Source organism: Monodon monoceros, unplaced genomic scaffold (assembly GCF_005190385.1).
Source record: "Monodon monoceros isolate NGI ecotype Baffin Bay Population unplaced genomic scaffold, NGI_Narwhal_1 Super_Scaffold_12, whole genome shotgun sequence".
NCBI classification, from domain to species: Eukaryota; Metazoa; Chordata; class Mammalia; order Artiodactyla; family Monodontidae; genus Monodon; species Monodon monoceros.
Genome location: NW_021703768.1, coordinates 73194247 through 73211918, shown reverse-complemented (window position 1 = coordinate 73211918; position 17672 = coordinate 73194247). Strand labels below are relative to the sequence as shown.

At 34.3% G+C, this 17672-nt stretch overlaps 1 protein-coding gene across 1 annotated transcript in view; it reads right to left on the bottom strand.

Annotated features, from left to right (window-relative positions):
• Positions 1-17672, bottom strand: part of ADGRV1 (adhesion G protein-coupled receptor V1) — a 520998-nt gene that overhangs the window by 153703 nt on the left and 349623 nt on the right. Inside the window, exons 85-86 of the mRNA XM_029215616.1 lie at positions 13907-14023; positions 3985-4163 (exon numbers count right to left, since the gene is read on the bottom strand). Of these exons, the coding sequence (XP_029071449.1) occupies positions 3985-4163; positions 13907-14023 (296 nt within the window). The remainder of the gene's footprint in view (positions 1-3984; positions 4164-13906; positions 14024-17672) is intronic.

Sequence of the window (17672 nt, the reverse complement as noted above, 5' to 3'; positions counted from 1 at the left end):
CAATAAGAAAATGTTGGACTTGAGCTATTCTTTAGACCAAATGGACCTAAAAGACATATAGAACATGCCACCCAACAGCAACAGAATATACATTCCTCTCAAGTGCACACAGAACATTCTCTAGGAGAAATCATATATTAGGCCACAAAAAAGTTTTAACAAATCTTAAAAGACTGAAATCATATCAAGTATCTTTTCCAACCACAATAGTATGAAACTAGAAATCAATTACAGGAAGAAAATTGGAAAATTCACAAATATGTGGAAATTAAACAATACATTCCTAAACAACCAATGGGTCAAAGAAGGAATCAAAAGGGAAATTAAAAAAAATCTTGAAACAAACAAAAATGGAACACAATATACCAAAACTTATACCAAAACTTATGGGATGCAGCAAAAGCAGTTCTAAGATGAAGTTTGTAGTGATAAAAGCCTACATGACGAAAAAAGAAAGATCTCAAACAACCTAACTCTACACCTCAAGGAACTAGGAAAAGAAAAAACTAAGCCCAAAGTTAGCAGAAGGAAGGAAATAATAAAGATTATATACTTTCGGTGGGAATGTAAATTGTTACAACCACTACAGAAAACAGTATGGAGGTTCCTCAAAAAGTTAAAAATAGAACTATCATATGATCCAGCAATCCCACCTCTCGGTATATATATATAAAGGAAATGAAATCAGGATCTTGAAGAGATATTTGCACCCCCATGTTCACAGCAGCATTATTCACAATAGCCAAGATATAGAAACAACCTAAGTGTCTGTCTATGAATGAATGCATAAAGATGTGAGATATATATTGCAATATATACAATACGCTACAATATTATTCAGCCACAAGAAAGAAGGAAAGCCTGCCATGTGCAACAACATGGATAGACCTTGTGGGCATTATGCTAAGTGAAGTACTTTAGACAGAGAAAGATAGATATTATATAATCTCACTTATATGAGGAATCTTAAAAAAGCTGCACTCATAGAAACAGAGATTAGAATGGTGGTTGCCATGACCTGAGGATGGGGAAAGTGGGGAGATATTGGTCAAAAGGCACAAATTTCTAGCATAAGACAAATGAGTTCTGGGGATCCAACGTACAGCATGGTGACTATAATTAACAATATTACATACTTGCAAGTTGCTAAGAGAAGAAATCTTAAATGTTCTTAACCACACACACACACACACAAAAGGTAATTATGTGAGGTGATGGAGGTGTTAACTAACCTTATTGTGGTAATTAGTTCACAATAGATGTGGGTATCAAAGCATCACACCTTAAACTTACAAAATTATATATGGAAATTTTTTTAAATAAACAAAATAAATACATAGTACCTGGCACATAGTAAGCAAAGCAAATAAAATAAATAAGATAAATAGAATAAAGAAAGAGAAAAGTCAGATAAAATCCAAAAGTAATCAAGAAGATAAGTCTAGAAATTGATGAAATTGAAATGAAATTTAAAATAAATGCACAACAGAGAATATCAAGAAGTCAAAAGCTGAATTTGGGAAAAAACAGTAATATTCATAAACACCCCAGCAAGACTGATGAGGAAAGGAAAAAATAGTGAAAGAAGACACTAATTGTCAATATCAAGAACGAAAAAAGATTCATTACTACAGATCTTACAAACACTAAAAAATTTGAATAGTTAGATGGAATGGAAACATTCCTAGAAAAAAAGACAATTTATCAAATTGACACAGAAAGAACTGCATATGGAAAATATGAATAGTTCTATATGTTTACAAGAAAATGAATCTGTAATTAAAAGTCTTCCTACAAAGAAAACCTGAGGCCTAGTTGGCTTCCTGTGTGACTTCTTCCAAAATAATAAAGAAGAAATATCACTAAACTTGCAAACTTTTTCAGCTAATAGGAAAAGAGCAATCACTTCCTGGTTTTACGAAATTATCATAATTTTGGTTCCAAAAGTTGACAAAAACATTGTAAATATAACAACTTGAGCATATTAATACACTAGAGATCTACTTAGAGAAAATTCCTCACTAAAAAGAAAGTTTTATTACTGAAAACAACCACTGCACAACAGATGTCCAGTTATTTTACAACCACAAATTCTACCATCTCCAGAGAAAAGGCATGTTTTTGAATGATGATATAAGTATACAATATTTTACAAAAATAACACAGTAATTTATTCTTACATTGAGATTAAAGTAATATCAAAAATACAGAATTTCTTAAAAACTGGAATAAATTCACATGAGTATTCTATGTGAATGAAGAAGAAAAGTAACCTATACTACTTACAAAGGTTAGTCGCTATTGGTTGAATAAGGCTATAATTTTAAGATTGGGTAAAGGTTAATATATTTTACATTGCATTTATTATAGTTGAGCTGGTAATAAAGAACTTTCTGCAAAAGCCTCAGAAGGCAAACATTTTAAGAGTCAGTTGATTTGGACATTCTTGTATAACAGTTTATTTCTCTCTTAAAAATCCTTTTAGAAGCATCAAGAGATAGTTTCTTCTAGTTAACATCACTTTCATCACTTTCATCGGGTGATACACACCCATTTATCCAGACTGGGTGTGTATACATGTGATGCTAAAACTGCTGCCAAATAACTCTGATCTTGCCAGGGAGCTCATGAAAGAGATGGCTACTGGCCACCAGGACTTGTCTCATGGTTACTTTGTACTTGACAAAGAAAGATGCAGAACTTTCTGAAATTAATCCTGGCAGTCCAAGGTTTAAATTAATGCCAGGAGTAGTAATATGTCATAACATAACTGTGAAAAGATACAACCATTCCCTTCTACAAGATCAGGCTTTTAGAATTTTATATCAACAAAATATAATACTATATTTCAATACTATTGTAATGCTATAAATTAATCAGTATGAGGGAATCTTACTGAATTGTAATAAAAAGACTAAATTATTACATATGGTATCTCAATGGGTGTGTGTGTATTATATAGCTCATCTCCTTTGGTTTAATGTGGTATGGGATATTAGTCTGCGATTGCCCACGTGTGAAGTATATCTGCATACATCAATAACAAGTGTTGATTAAGTAAATAATGGATGATCATAATTGATCAGAGGCAATAATAATATGAAAATGACTTCTGCTTATATAGTACTTTTACTTTAAAAGATTCTTTACATCTATTAACTAATTTTTATCTTCACAATAACCTGTGAGATAATTAGGTAATATTGTCTTCATAAGATTGTGACTAGGCTATTCTTTCTTATTTAGAAATGTTACTTTTTCCTCTAAATCCTCATTATACCAAGGGAGTTGATTAAGCTTTATTACACAAAGTTGTTTTTTTTTTTTTTAACGTGGAGTCAATAAAAGGGGCTGAGGGGTCCTCAAATTTGTAAGATACCAGATTCAGGATTAAGGCATGCATATATATGTGTGTATAAAGATCCGTTAGATTTCAAGACTACAGTGTACTTTAATAAGAATCTATCAGAAGGACCCAGCTGACCTTGCCTCCTTCCCATGTACTTTTGCAGACACTCCATTCACTCTGATAGTCTTTTGGTATTTAGGGATTTTATGAATGATGGTGCCTGCCGTGCTCCCCATCCACCCGCCCCAAATATCAGACTCCTTAGATAACATGCCACACTCCAAATTTGTCACTGATTCTATTCTTCACCAAAATTTTCATAGTTCTCTGATTTCACTAGGTATTTCTGTTTGTCCCAATCTAACAAACTAAATTATGGTAAAGTATAAATTGCTGTGAACTGTTTGATACACCAATTCACCTGAGAAAACTGCACCTATCAAAGGAACTGGAGAGGCAATAGTTTCTTATTTATAGAGATAATTAGAGATTTAGAAGGTGTGGCAGGAAGGCAAAGGTCTTCATGGTGCTCCTTCAGTCAGATCCCTTAGTCAACTGCTCCCACCTTCTACCAGTAAAGCTGCCTGGATACAGAAAGGCTGAGGAGGCAGTGTGCTCTGCCTGGATGTACTTACAGGTCACCGTGGATGAGTCCATAGATCTGTGACATGCTCTGATGATAGACTCCTCTCAAAATAACTATGAGGAGAATCACCACAAAAGCTGGAAGTCCCCAACTTAGAAGAAAAAACAGCAGATACCGCCTTTCTGTGTGTTCATCATTCATCACCAGCACGTACCAGAAATTCACAGACTAAGGAAAGAAGCAGAACATAAGATGAACAGGCTCTGGTCTAGTGGCACAGGAAACACACTCACCTGGCTTAGGCATAAAGAGTGACAACAGATCAACAAAGGGCCAGGCTCTACTCAATAACTATAGTTTTGATTTGATTTTTTAAGTCAGTTCACACATTCATTTTTTTCATATACCCGAGAAATTCACGGTATCTCAAAAGTCTGAAAACATTAGTAAATACTTAGTTTATTTACTGTACTTTATATTTTGCTTAATTTGTTTTGATTATGACGATTTGACTCAGTCATAATCGTCTGTGATTGTTCTGTCAATGTCTTTGAAGAAACACACAGATACTCAAACTTACTTTCTATATGAACAGCTTCATGATGATAATGAAGTAAATAGTCCTATGTCCCAGACTTTTAAACAATGTTTACTTATTGAGGGCTTATCATGTGGTAGAGTCAGACACTTGTTCCAGGGAATGGGGATATAGTTGTGACAACAGCTCCAGTCTTAGTCCCAAGTGGGAGACAGACAAGTAAACAGAAAATGTTTGCACAGAGAAAAATGTACTGTGATGGGGTAGGCTTTGCGGCCATTCTCCTTTCTCAATTTACACTCTCTCTTTTTCATTCATTCACTTGATAAATGCTTATTGAGTGCTTACTGCATTTCAAAGGCCCGTCCAGGCACTGGGGCTATAACAGTAACAGAGGTGGTAGGAGTATTTACCTTCTTGAATCTTACTTTCCAAACAAATGGGAAGAAATCATTAAGGAAAACATTTAAATTTATATCATACTTTATATGTTATTTCTTATCTTCTTAAGATAAAAATATAAAAGGGACAAATGTATATAAAGAGTGAGGGGGATGAAGGGATACATTAGATAAACAGAAGAAGGAATCCGAGGCCTGGAAATGTTACTACTGGCCCCAAATCACACCTAGCGTGTATATAAGCCAAATCTAGAACTTATACATTCTGCCTTCTAGTGTTCTTTTCCCATGAGATCACTTATGTTTAATTATCTTTTATTACAGAAACAACATTGAAAGTCATATCATATATATTTCACACATGATGCTTATCCACTAGATAAACCCCTTTCTCAATTTCATATTGTCGTGTGAGTACAGATTAATCATATATGTATATTTTTATACATTAGTGACAACAATCCCAGAGCAAGTGACAACAATCTCAGTTTCTTCATGTGTACAACAAAGCTATTATAAAGATTACATAAGACACTACATATAAAGTGCTAAGCACATAGCACTAAAAAATGTGACCACCTCACTTAAATCTCCTATTAGGATGTCGGACAGTGTGAAAAACAAAAGATAAATAAAGACCAAAAGTAAGCAGTGATACAATGGAAACTCTTCTATGTGAAAAACAACATGCTTAATGTTCCTAGGAAGGCTTTCAGATAGTTTACTGAGGCTTCCAGGTAAGATTCTATCTGAACCAAAGTAGCCTTGAAGGATTAGTATTGATTGGCCTAAACCAGGAAAGGATAAAAATGTTTGCTTACTTGAAGATTTTTGTCTCTGAATTTTATTTCCTGTCAGCACTCCATATCTTTATGTACATCTGCATCTATCTGAAATTATGAAGGATGTTTTGAGTTGCTGCTTATGTAAATTTGTTCTAACTTCTTTTTAAAAATTATTAGGTCCAAGAGGCTTTTTTCCTCCTTTCTATTATTAGTGTAGGGACATGACTCAAATAGGTGGGACTGTATCAAGTGTCTGATGCTGGAGTGGTCAATACTGCCTGTTTAGAGAATGAAAATTCATGCAAAGTAAGGATGATTAACCCATTTCCAAAATAAAAGTACGGATTATTTATTTTAAATCGATGTTGTATGTATCCTTATAACATGGTAACTCAGTGGTGCAGTCGGTGGAAGAATCAGGAAGGAGCGCACAGATTGGTAAATGACTTGTAAATTGATTCATCATGATAAAGATTGGGGCATTTCCAAAATGTCCACTTTTACACTTTTTAGAATCACTGAACGTTTCAGCAACTGTCTGACCTTTACCACAGCCTCAGATAAGACTGAGACAAATGTAACTGCTTGTTAGATTTACACACACAATGCTTCTGCTCTAAAGAGCTCAAGGTACAGGGTCACTGATTCTTGAATACTCAGTTAAGCAAATCAAGCTCCAAATGTCGTAAGCTTTTGTTAATTAAAAAAAAAAAATCTCTTTCCTTCTCAAAAGAATCCAATCATCGAGGTATACTCTAGGGACAGTATTTACCACTATATGACTTTTTTTTTTTTTTTTTTTTTTTTGCTAAAGAATGGAAACACTATGTAATGAAACAACATCTAATTATTCTGGAAATACCATATGGCCTAAACCTAAGATTTGTGTTGACTAACTCACTTCAAGTTTTACTTGAAATTTAAAATATTTTAATATAGTATGTATGGTAGGTATATTTTGGGATGTATGCCTAGGCCATCAGCGCTCTTCTCTGAACCCTGTCTCCCTCCTTACCTTCCCCCACCCCCTGCCAACATATGCAGGGTGGGCTCATGACCCTGTTCCTCTGCCCACAGCTGTGGATCTGGCGACAAAGCCTGACCCAGGCTGAACCAATCATCTCTCATTGAGTTCCCTGAAATTTTGTGATAGTTAAGCTGGTCAACTGAGAAAAGAAAACATATGAACTTTAGTGGTAGGAGTAGCCAAAGGCACAGTGAAGAGAGAAAGTGTGTTTGCAGAGAAGAAGGGACAAAGCCTTTCATTCCTGCTCACAGCTCCTTGAGGTCCAACTGTACTTACAGAACTTGGGTTCAATGAGTTAGCCTATATGCTTATTATTCCTTTTATGATTTGAAAGTTTGCTTGGATTAACTTAGTTTTTCTTCATTGTTCTAAAAACATTGAGGCATATATTGCTCCTCTGAAGCACTTGGGTTAAAAGCTCCAGTACTGCCATTCTCCACAATAAGGTGGGAGTGGAACATTTGAGATACATTCCTTTCCCTGTAATCGTGGTTCCTCCTTTGTAATCGAAGGTTAGAGTATCAAGAGACCATTATCTTTGCATAATATTTTTATGTTGCCAGATATATAGCATATGTGCCTCAGTATCTGTGTTTATCCAATGTTAGAACTAAAAGAACTATGAAAATTCAGTATAAGTTAAAGGTGTCACTCTCACCAACATGCTTCATACTGACTGAGCACAGCTTACCACATTAACATATTTCTTGCTAAAGACTAAATGTGAATCGAAATTTCAGTACCTAGGTCTCCAGTTACATTTCTATCTCTAGGCGTTAAACACTTTGTTAGAACCATCTTATGGACCATCTCAAGACATCTTATTTAGAGATAAGGAAGCTGAGGCAGCGAGAGAAAAACATAGCTTTTTCATATTTGGGTTAGTTATAGAACAAAGCATCTTGTGAAGACTAAGGTTAAGATTTATTTCCATAGAAAGTCACACAAATGCTGACAATATTATTGTTTCCATGAGAGCTTATTTTTTTGTCCTCATTTTCCCGCACTCATTGTATGTGCCCGTGGAGATGTATTTTCCTGGTTCAAGTATGGAGATAACCCATTCTCTCTCCCTCTCCAGTTTTTGCCAGCACTAAATGAGAACTTATAAAGGGCTTAATCAGAATAGAAATGGCTGAAACATATCTGTGAGCTATGGTAGATTAATTTTTGTATACCTTGTAGTACCTAGTAAAATGCTCTGCATACAATCTTCATTGAGAAGTATCAAATAAACGAAGATGTACACAATTTCAATATTTAACAGTTTTCATTGAGTTTAATAACAATTTCATAATTTGGTTTAGTTATTGAGTTTATCCATTTATATACTACCTTCTCAGAAAGAATTGTAGAATTGATCTGATTGAACTCCTAATGAAGGGGGTCAATGTTAAACTGGTGGAAACTTACAAATGTTAAATACAACAGTTTAGGAGAAGAAGAATGGAATCAGTATTTACTAATTGGTTAATAAATGTGGACTCCACATTAAGCTATATCTCATTTAATAAAGACAACTGCTCTCCTAAGTTTTATTATTATTATTATTAATACAGGAGGAAACTGAGGACAGGAGAAGTGTATTTCTCAGAATTGGGAATTGAGGCTGTTAGAATTTAAACTGATTCTGATTAAGATGCAAACCAACCAAATGAATTACCCAGATACAATTTAGTTCAAATATAGATAGGAATAAACTAAAAGATGGTGTGTCTATAAGCATATTTACTTACATTCGTATACAGACATGTCTATTTATTTTTAGAGTAACATTTTCAGTGATTACCGCTACTATCTTCCAAGCGTCTGTACAGGAAAATTGAAGCTATACTGCGTTAACTGTTTGATGGTAATAAGTCATAAATGCTTTCCTATGCTCCATAAACACAGATTCATTAGTTTGCTCATATAATATATGCTAATATAATACATATTGTATTTATAAAATATAAAGGAGAAATGCCTTTTCTTTTTTTAAGTTAAAATAGGCTGCTTGAATCCCATACATTTTCATGATATGTGGAATAAGATTGGAATCTAGCCTGTTGTTTAATATTTGGTTATTAATTGTGTCACCAGAAACCATGCACTGATATACAGCAACAAGTTCAGTCAGAGATCACGGATGCTATTAATCCTGTCATTACCATATGTTCTTAGTCATTCATTTCAGAGGAGAGTCTAAGAAATGTTACCATGTGTCCTTGTTCCAGTTATCCTCCCTTTTAACAATTTTATAAGGCTTTGTGAGGATTGGAGAATTCAGTATTTCCTGGATATATCATTTTTATCTTGATAATTACCAGTCTGTTGTCCTTATGAATGCTCAAGTACAAGTGTGAAATGATTTCTAACTTTATTCTACCATTTAAGAAATATGTTCTTCAAGTAAGCTTTAGTTTCAAAATAAAACGTTATAGTTTTGAGTAAGCTGTGCCCCTCGGCATGAAATGAACAGACTGCAAGGACAATCCAGGCTTGGATACTGATCATAACTGAAGCAGATTATTATATAATTTAACTTGGTGACAGGAAACGATCATAAACCTGGGCCAAATGAATATACAGGCAAAATTAAGTTTCTATTTACCTATATTATATACTAATATCTCAAATAATTTACTTGTGATTTATTTCCTGCATGAATTCACACATGGTCTGGCAATCCATCTGGCAGCATGTTTCACGTAGATGTTAAGAGCAAAGACATTAGTTCTAGGGATTTATTCTATGGATATTCTGTAAATAAACAAATATTCAGAGTGTAAGGATGTTCCAAGAAACATTGTTTATAATAGCAAAAATAACTGGAAACAACCAGCATTTCATTAATAGAAATCAGAAAAAAAATTATGGAATAACCATATTATAGAAGAGGAAAAAAAGTATATCAGTATGCGGTAAACTTATATATATATATAGTATATATATATACACTATATGTAAACATATATACACACAAACACACACATGTGCTTCTTTATATATTTATAAATATATATTTGTGGAATATATATGGAGGCATACACAGGAAACCATTAACAGTGTTTAACTTTGGGAGTAGGGTTGAGGGTAGAGCAGAGAGTGGAGAGCATATGAAAGAGGGAGAAATAGATGTACTTTTCATTTAATATTTCTCTATAGTGTTTGATTATGTTTTGTACAATTAGTATATGCTATTTCTAAAATGAAAGCCAATCAAAACAGAAAAAAGAAACAAAAGTTAGAACAATAACTAGGAAAATAGAGCAAAAGAACCAGGAGAGCTTAAATTCTCACTGTCAATTTTTCTTAGAGTAGACATAACCCTGCTGTTTCAGTAATTTCAGAGTGATCTTACATGAAGAGCAAACAGAAGGCTAACTCAATTTCCATGGGCAAAAAGGAATTTGTGAGTTGTATACTTCTAAAAAAATAAGCAAAATAATTTGTTACTCTATTCCCATCATGCACAGTGTGACTTCCCTGTCAAAGAAAGGGGAAGTCTAAAGAAACACTCAGGAAAGGGGACGTCTAAAGAAACAGTCAAGGCCACCAGCTCTGGTCTGGAGCCTGCTATGAGCCACGCGTGCACTTCAGTAAAGAGGTTAGAGGTTATCAGCTTGCTAAGGCTTTCAGCTCATGTCTGCCTCACACTGTCAGCCCTCTCGTTCTCCTATATCAAGCTAATTCTCTTTTGCAAAAAAAAAAAAAGTGTAAATTATACTGGAAAAACAGAGTATTTCAACATGTTTCAAAATCTAAGAATTATTAGTCTACATATTTGCTTAGCTGATAATATGGGTAAATTCGTAAGGAGTGTGCAGTCTGTACCAGGAATCATTCCAAGCTCTTTCCATGTATTCATTCATTTTTTCTTTTTACAATCCTCAAAGAGAGGTATTGTTATTACAAATCTAATCATTCAATAAGAAAATCTAGGCTCAGGCAAGTTATGTAACATGTTTACCAACAAAATTGCTCTTTAGCTACTCTAAAATAGAATCCCTTTTTACTACAATGTATTAAAAGTATGATGTAAAAGTAAAATAACTTTTCAAGATAAATTCATTTAAATGTATTTATTCTAAGATTGAAGATATAATACAGATCAAAATAAATAATTCTTGCATGCTTAGCTCAATGATTAAAAGTTAGTGATTAACTTTTCATCATAAGCTATGCACACATACATATATCAATTTCTCTCCTACATTGCTAGAAATACAAAGTAGAATTATTGAAATGTTAATATTCTTTCAATTTTTTCAACTGTTTGACTAACAAGATTGGATTAACAGTAGTCTTATCTTTTAAATAATGTTTTAAAAATGAATTCTCATTAAAAAAAAAAAGATTTTAGCAGACAGTATTTTATAAACAGGAAAACACAGGTTAGTAAAGGCGACAACCTCTGACCACAAAGTAACTCATTAGAGGTAACCTACCTAGAATCAGAAGTTATTGAATTTTTCCCTTGTGGTCACACCACAGACCATGAAAGTGTGTGGTGTACCATCTGAAACACATTAAACTTCACTGGTACTTTAAATAGTTTTCCTAAACCATTAGCCATACAGAAATCTAATTAGTTTACTAAATGTGCATCATCCACAATCATATTTACTCAAAACTGGAAGAAGACATACAGAATACAGCAATCTCTATTAAGTTGGATGAAATTTTATATGCCATCCCCTAAAGCAGGAAATCTGTCTACAACATATTTGAAAGTTGGTCATTTCCCCCATTTTGAACATATTTCAGTGATTGGACGTTCTCTACTTTTAGACATAGCTTTTTCAACTTTGAAATTCTTACTGACTACAAAAGTTCTTAATGTGATTCAAAATTTGCTTCCCTAATTTTTGACCAATTTGTTCCGGTTCTTCCAAATGAAGCTATATAGTCCATTCTTTCTTTCCTGTAGCAGCCCTCCCAGTATCTGTAGACAGCCATCACATCTCACTAAGTTCTTTCCAGGTCAGTTGTCTCCAGCTGCCTCCAAGTTTCTTATAGGACTGTCTTCCAACTTCTCATTGGCTGGTTAATATTCCTGCTGAAAGTGGTTACAGGGTGCCAGGGTTGTCTGACTATTGTAGATTATAATTTAAACATGGCTCCCCCAGCTGCCTCCATACTGTTATTAATGTAACCCAGGTCTGTGTTGTGTTTGTAGTTACTGTAGTTGCTATGGTTTAAGCAATCTGGTTACACATTTGATTGCTACTGAGTTTGGGTTAAATTAAAATTTCAAGTTGTTTACATTAACCCCCATCAGATTATGTCTCTTGCACTCTCATTTTCAAGCTGTCGCAGTACAGGTTTTCTATATTTGTTCCACCTGTACTCTTAACACAGGCAGCTTGCTGTTTTAGCTTGTTTCAGCTCTGTATCATTGCATACCTGATAGGACAGCTCCCTGTGTTTTCATCCAGATCATTCATCAAGAACTGAATAGGTCAGGGACATGGACAAAGACCTTCAGCAAACTGCTACGGACCTCAGTTCAGGAAGATAAATGACAACATACACAGGGCACACATAAAAAGTTCAACTTAGATAAACTATTAAAGGGAGTCAGAAAATCTTGCAAATGCTATTGTAATTTCAGCAAGTATTTATTTTATGTTGTATGGTTTAGATTTATTTTTTAATTGTTTGGTGGGGGACTGGAGAACACCATAAATTTTCCATAATTAGAGCTGCTCAAAGAGCTATAAAACAATAATTCTATGAGATAGGAATTATTATCTCCATATGCAGATTTAGAAACAAACCTTGGAGAGAGTCAATAACTTGATTAAGGTTACAAAGGTAATAACAGAGCCAGAATTCAAACCCAGATGCAGGCCTCCAATTGTTCCAAGTAGTTCTATTAACTAAACAGTTCAGTTTTCTCCTTCAGAGACAACTATAATATGATACTTGGGGAAAGATTCCTTCCTTGAATCTCTATGGTATTCTCTACTAATAGTATCACCTCACCTTCCTCCAATATTGCCAGATGGTAGACATCCCACATCCTTCTTATTCAACAAGAGAAAAGAATATGCAAGAGCCTGAATGCATCTGTTTACATAGTATACTTCACCTGCGTACTCAGAAACACATATGAAACTATTTCTATCACATGATAGATGGAACAATACCACCATGCAGAAATCACTTTCGAAGGCAGCATCTTAGTTGAGCTATTGAATTAGTGACATTAATAGTAGTTAAGTGGATCCAACTCTCACATCAGCCTCTTTATCAAGCAAATCAGCATTAGACAATAGAGAGAATTTGGGACTTTAGTCAGAAAAGGAGAGTTCAAATCTCTCCCCAGCCCTTACTAGCTCCTCAGGAGAGTATGCTAGATCTCTTTGGGTTTCACTCTGTACTCTCTCCCAAAGTGATCTCTTCCAAAGCAATGGCTCCATTTTCCAACTCTAAGTCAGTAATTGTCTAATGTATTTCTCTAGCATGGACCTCTGTTCTGGGATTTAGCTCTGCATATTCCACTTCTCCCTGAGTCTCCATTGGAGATCACACAAGAACTTCACACTCAGCATGTCCTTAAAAATAACCCATCATCTTCTCCCAGTCTCCAGGGATCATTATTTTAGTTCAAGGCACCACTATCTACCCATTCATTCATGCCAGAAACTTGGGTAACATCCTTGGTTCCACCTTCTGCGTTCTTTATAACCAATCTCTACATCCTATAGTTCTAGTTTAAAAAAACAATTCTTAGAAGCTGTTCACTTCCCTTTGTCTCTTCTGCTCCCTCTTTGGTTCACACCACCACGTTCTTTCCCCTGAATACAGCTAAAGCTACTTAATTGGCTCCCATGTCAACTCTTTGCTGAACTCAATTCACTACAAACAGGGAGTTCCTTCTAAAATCCAAATCTCATCATGTCACTCTCTAGCTTAAAAATAATTCTATGACTTCTCATAGAAAAAAAGTTAAAATTTCTTACTGTGCCTTATAGGGTCTGCATCACAAGCCTCATCTCCTACCATTCTCTTATTTCCAACTCTACTAGATTTCTTTTCATTTCCTCAAATTCACTACACTTTCTAATGTTGTACAGCTTATAAGGTTTTTCTTGCATTGATCTCCTGGGAATGCAGTGACGGATATATGGAATTACTTCCATTTCAGTATAAAGAATATCAGATATAAAGGCCACTCCATCCAGACACATTGGAAAGCTGAAGGGGGCAGAGGGAGGAAAGGAGGTACCAACCTGGATGAGCATCCAGCTAAACTGGCAAAGATACAGGTAATGTGTGACAGCAGCCACGGCTGAACAGCTCTCTTCCGTGAGTTGGGGACTTGCATATGCAGATGCCAGAAATACAATCTGTAAGAAACAAATACTTTTATTTTAAAATCATGATAAAGTCAATCAAGAATATTAAGAAACCATTTTCTTATCTGAATCGACGATTCAATGACTCAAAGGGAAAATAACTTGATTTGTTGCCCAAAATGAGATGACTAAGTCACTCTAAAAATGGCAATACACGGATTTTTATGTTTATAAGAAACAATGAATTATATAAAATTATGCTACACACTGCATCCGACTGTCAAGAGGAAATTCTCAAAGTAAACTCTGTTCTTACAGATGGACAAAAATCATATGAAATACATTTATTTAAGTACAAAAGAGAAAATAGAGTGGAAATACCATTCCTTGTGTAAGTCAAAGCTAATAGGAGAGAAAAGAAAGAGAAGAATAAAGCTCTGAGTCTACCATCGTCTGCATCCTCTGGTCAGGAAGTACACATATAACAAAATAGACTTGAAATAAATGTAAAATTTCAAACCCTATGGTTACCCTAATTCTTGGATTTTTATTTCGACTACCCTCAAGTCTTTCTTCAAAAGTAACCTTCACAATGGGACCTTTCTTGACCACACTATTTAAAATTACGCCCTCTTTTCTTCTCTCCTTTCCACATATGTGATCTCCCTACTCTACCTTTCTGTTTTTTTTTAAACACTTTCTAACATGCTCTGTCATTTGTTTATTTCTTATGTTTCTTGGTCATTGTTAGTGTTAGTGTCACCCACTATAATGTAATCCCTATGAAGGCAGGATCACTGAATGTTTTACTCACTGGTATACCCCACACTCACACAGCCCAGTGTCTGGAACACAGTAGGTACTCTCAAAGTCTATTGGAGGTACTCAATAAATACTTGTTCAATAAATGGATAAATAAATGCAGTGAAACACTCCTGTGATTTCTATCTATCATTTTCTCTACTATATGACTACTATGTCAAATTTTATAATGGAAAGTATAGATGGCAAGGGAAAATTTGGAGCAATAATAGTGTACTGTAACCTCTCATGGAATAAATTCCCTTCCTCTTTCAGACAGAGACCAAGTCTTTTTAACTTAATATTTTAATAAACTACCACTATGCCTGGAATATGCCTGAAATGTTCAATAAATAATTGTTGAAAGAAAGAATGGTTGATTCCAAAACAACAGAGGGGTGCTGTAAGGAGAAAACTAGCTGACTTATGCCTCAAAATCTCTCAACTTCTAAAAAGGAAATGCAAATGTCATTAATGTTTCTTGGATTTTAAAAAATGAATACTGTGCTCAAAATCAAATCAGAATATTGTTTTTATTTTCAAATGAAATATACCCCTCCCCAAACCTTTTATTTCAAATGTGTGTACGTTAAATCGTCTTGAAAATTTCTGCCCAGGAGTGTTCCCAGGATGGCATCATTGTGGTGAATGTCAGGATCTGGGATAAGAACTTGCATGCTCCCAGCATCTCTATTTCATGGGGAAAAACTTACCTTAACCAGTCTCCTTAGTCAATTACAGAAGAACCAAAATGCTAATTAATAAATTCACAATAATACATATCTCATGCCATGCTGACTTCCCTCTTGGTAATTATTTATTGAGTAATTCCTGTACCAAGTATAGAAGAAAAAGAAACCTTTTCCCTTTTTTTTTTCTTTTTCAAGCTATGGACTCTAAACAAGTCAGTTTACCCTTCTGGGACTAATTCCCTCATTAGTAGGAGGAGGAAGTTGGAAAAAATAAACTCTAAAGTCTCTTTCTACTCCAAAATTCCAGGATTATTTTTTAAATGAGAAGTATTCCTGACTCAACTTTTTGTTTATTTTAACTCTAGTTTTGGAGTATTTGTAACACACAATTTTTTTAAAAAAAGCAGACACTAGAAATGTATGTCTGGTTATATCCTAACAATCTGGTACAAATTAGCTCCCTGGAAAAAATAAAGCCAACAAATTTGCCTTTCCAGAATGTATCACAAATAGCTTTTGAATTATTAGAGCTTATTTTAAAAACACGCCTAGATTTCCCTAGATTTTAGCTTCAAACTTCTGAATTGTAATATATTATAGGTCATACATTTAAACTTCCTAAATTTCACAAAAATTCGTTGAACGCCTTCACCAAAACACTAACAATGAACACTAAACTGAAAACTATGCCTTAAAAGACCTTAGAAACACAGAACTGTGAGATTCAGCCAAATAAAAAATCCAAAAAACAAAAAGAATAATTTTAACATTTTATGCTTTTTATTTGCACAAAGTGGCATCTTTTCATAAAGTCTTTATAAGTGTACTTATAATAAATTTGAGCCTCTCTAATTCAGATTCTATAATATGGATTGTGTTGAATTTATTTCCTAGTTTTGTATGAATCAACCTGAATGGTTTGCTAGGTAAAACAATAGTGTAATCCAAACTGTAATTGAATGTGTTTAGTTTTAACTATGAAACTATTTATAAATGGTATGCTAATTTAAATAACTCTTATTCTTTTCAATATTTTTTCTTTGAAGCAAATTAGTACAAGTTATTGCTTAAAACTATATTTATTTCCATAATACAGTTTTAACATCCAAAATTCCATTCTTAAGATATGGCTTCTTCATATTTTATTACGTTTTAATCTCTTTTTCTAAATCATAAGACCAGTTACATAACTACTTTTGTAAACTATGAACATTCTTCCAGAATGTTCTCTGAAATATGAGAAATACTTCTCTCTGTATGGGAGAAGGCTGGTAAGCAAGACAAGGCTGAGCTCTCAATACACATTACTACAACAGGGATGAGCTAAGAATACTTGGAGAACCAGAGATTATGTGTCATGGGGCCTATCTAAAATTAAATTGAATTAAAATATAAATTAAATGGTTAAGTAAAATAAAATAAGATCTCCTAGCATATTTAGTTCACATATTCTTAAGGTACATAACTAAGGAAGAGAGGAAGTGTTACTGTTGCTTTTTTACTCAGACACCTAGAGATGATCAGGAAAAAGGTTATTTTCAGTCAGTTCTCTGGATACACTAAGTTGAACACCATAACAGAAAGCAAGGAATTTTTCAATGGTTCTCAGTCATTCATGTGTTGATTCATTCAGTAAGCAAGTGTTGGCATACCTACTATCTACAGAGCATTATGCCACCTAAGCAAGATGAAGAATGTTATGGCGGAAAATTGTGTACCATGTACCAGCATGGTGCTACATGTTTTCTTGGTTTTTTTTTGTTGTCCATGTGTGTGCATGCAGACGTGCCACATATTAATGACGTGAAGTCATTATTGTTTTATCCCAATTTAATTAATGATGCAAGAAGGTCTGATAGGGGAACTAACTTGTTCAAGGGTCACTGAACAAATTTTTAAGTGGGATTCAAATCCTGGTTTTCTGATTTGAGAGGCCAGCGTTCTTTCTAGAACATCACACTGCTGCCCACCAAGCTACATCCAGCTTGGTGGATGGTACATCCAGTGAGCCCTGTCTCAAAGTGCCGAAATCCTGGTTCATTGTTTCTCAATCTTTTTTAACCCATGGGCCACCACAGGTTCACAATGGCAATAGAACATAATGCCCGTGGCAAATATAATACTACTCTTAATTCTATATTGATATAATATATGTACGTCTTAACCAAAAAATATATATATATATATATTTCCAGAAGAGAGTATCT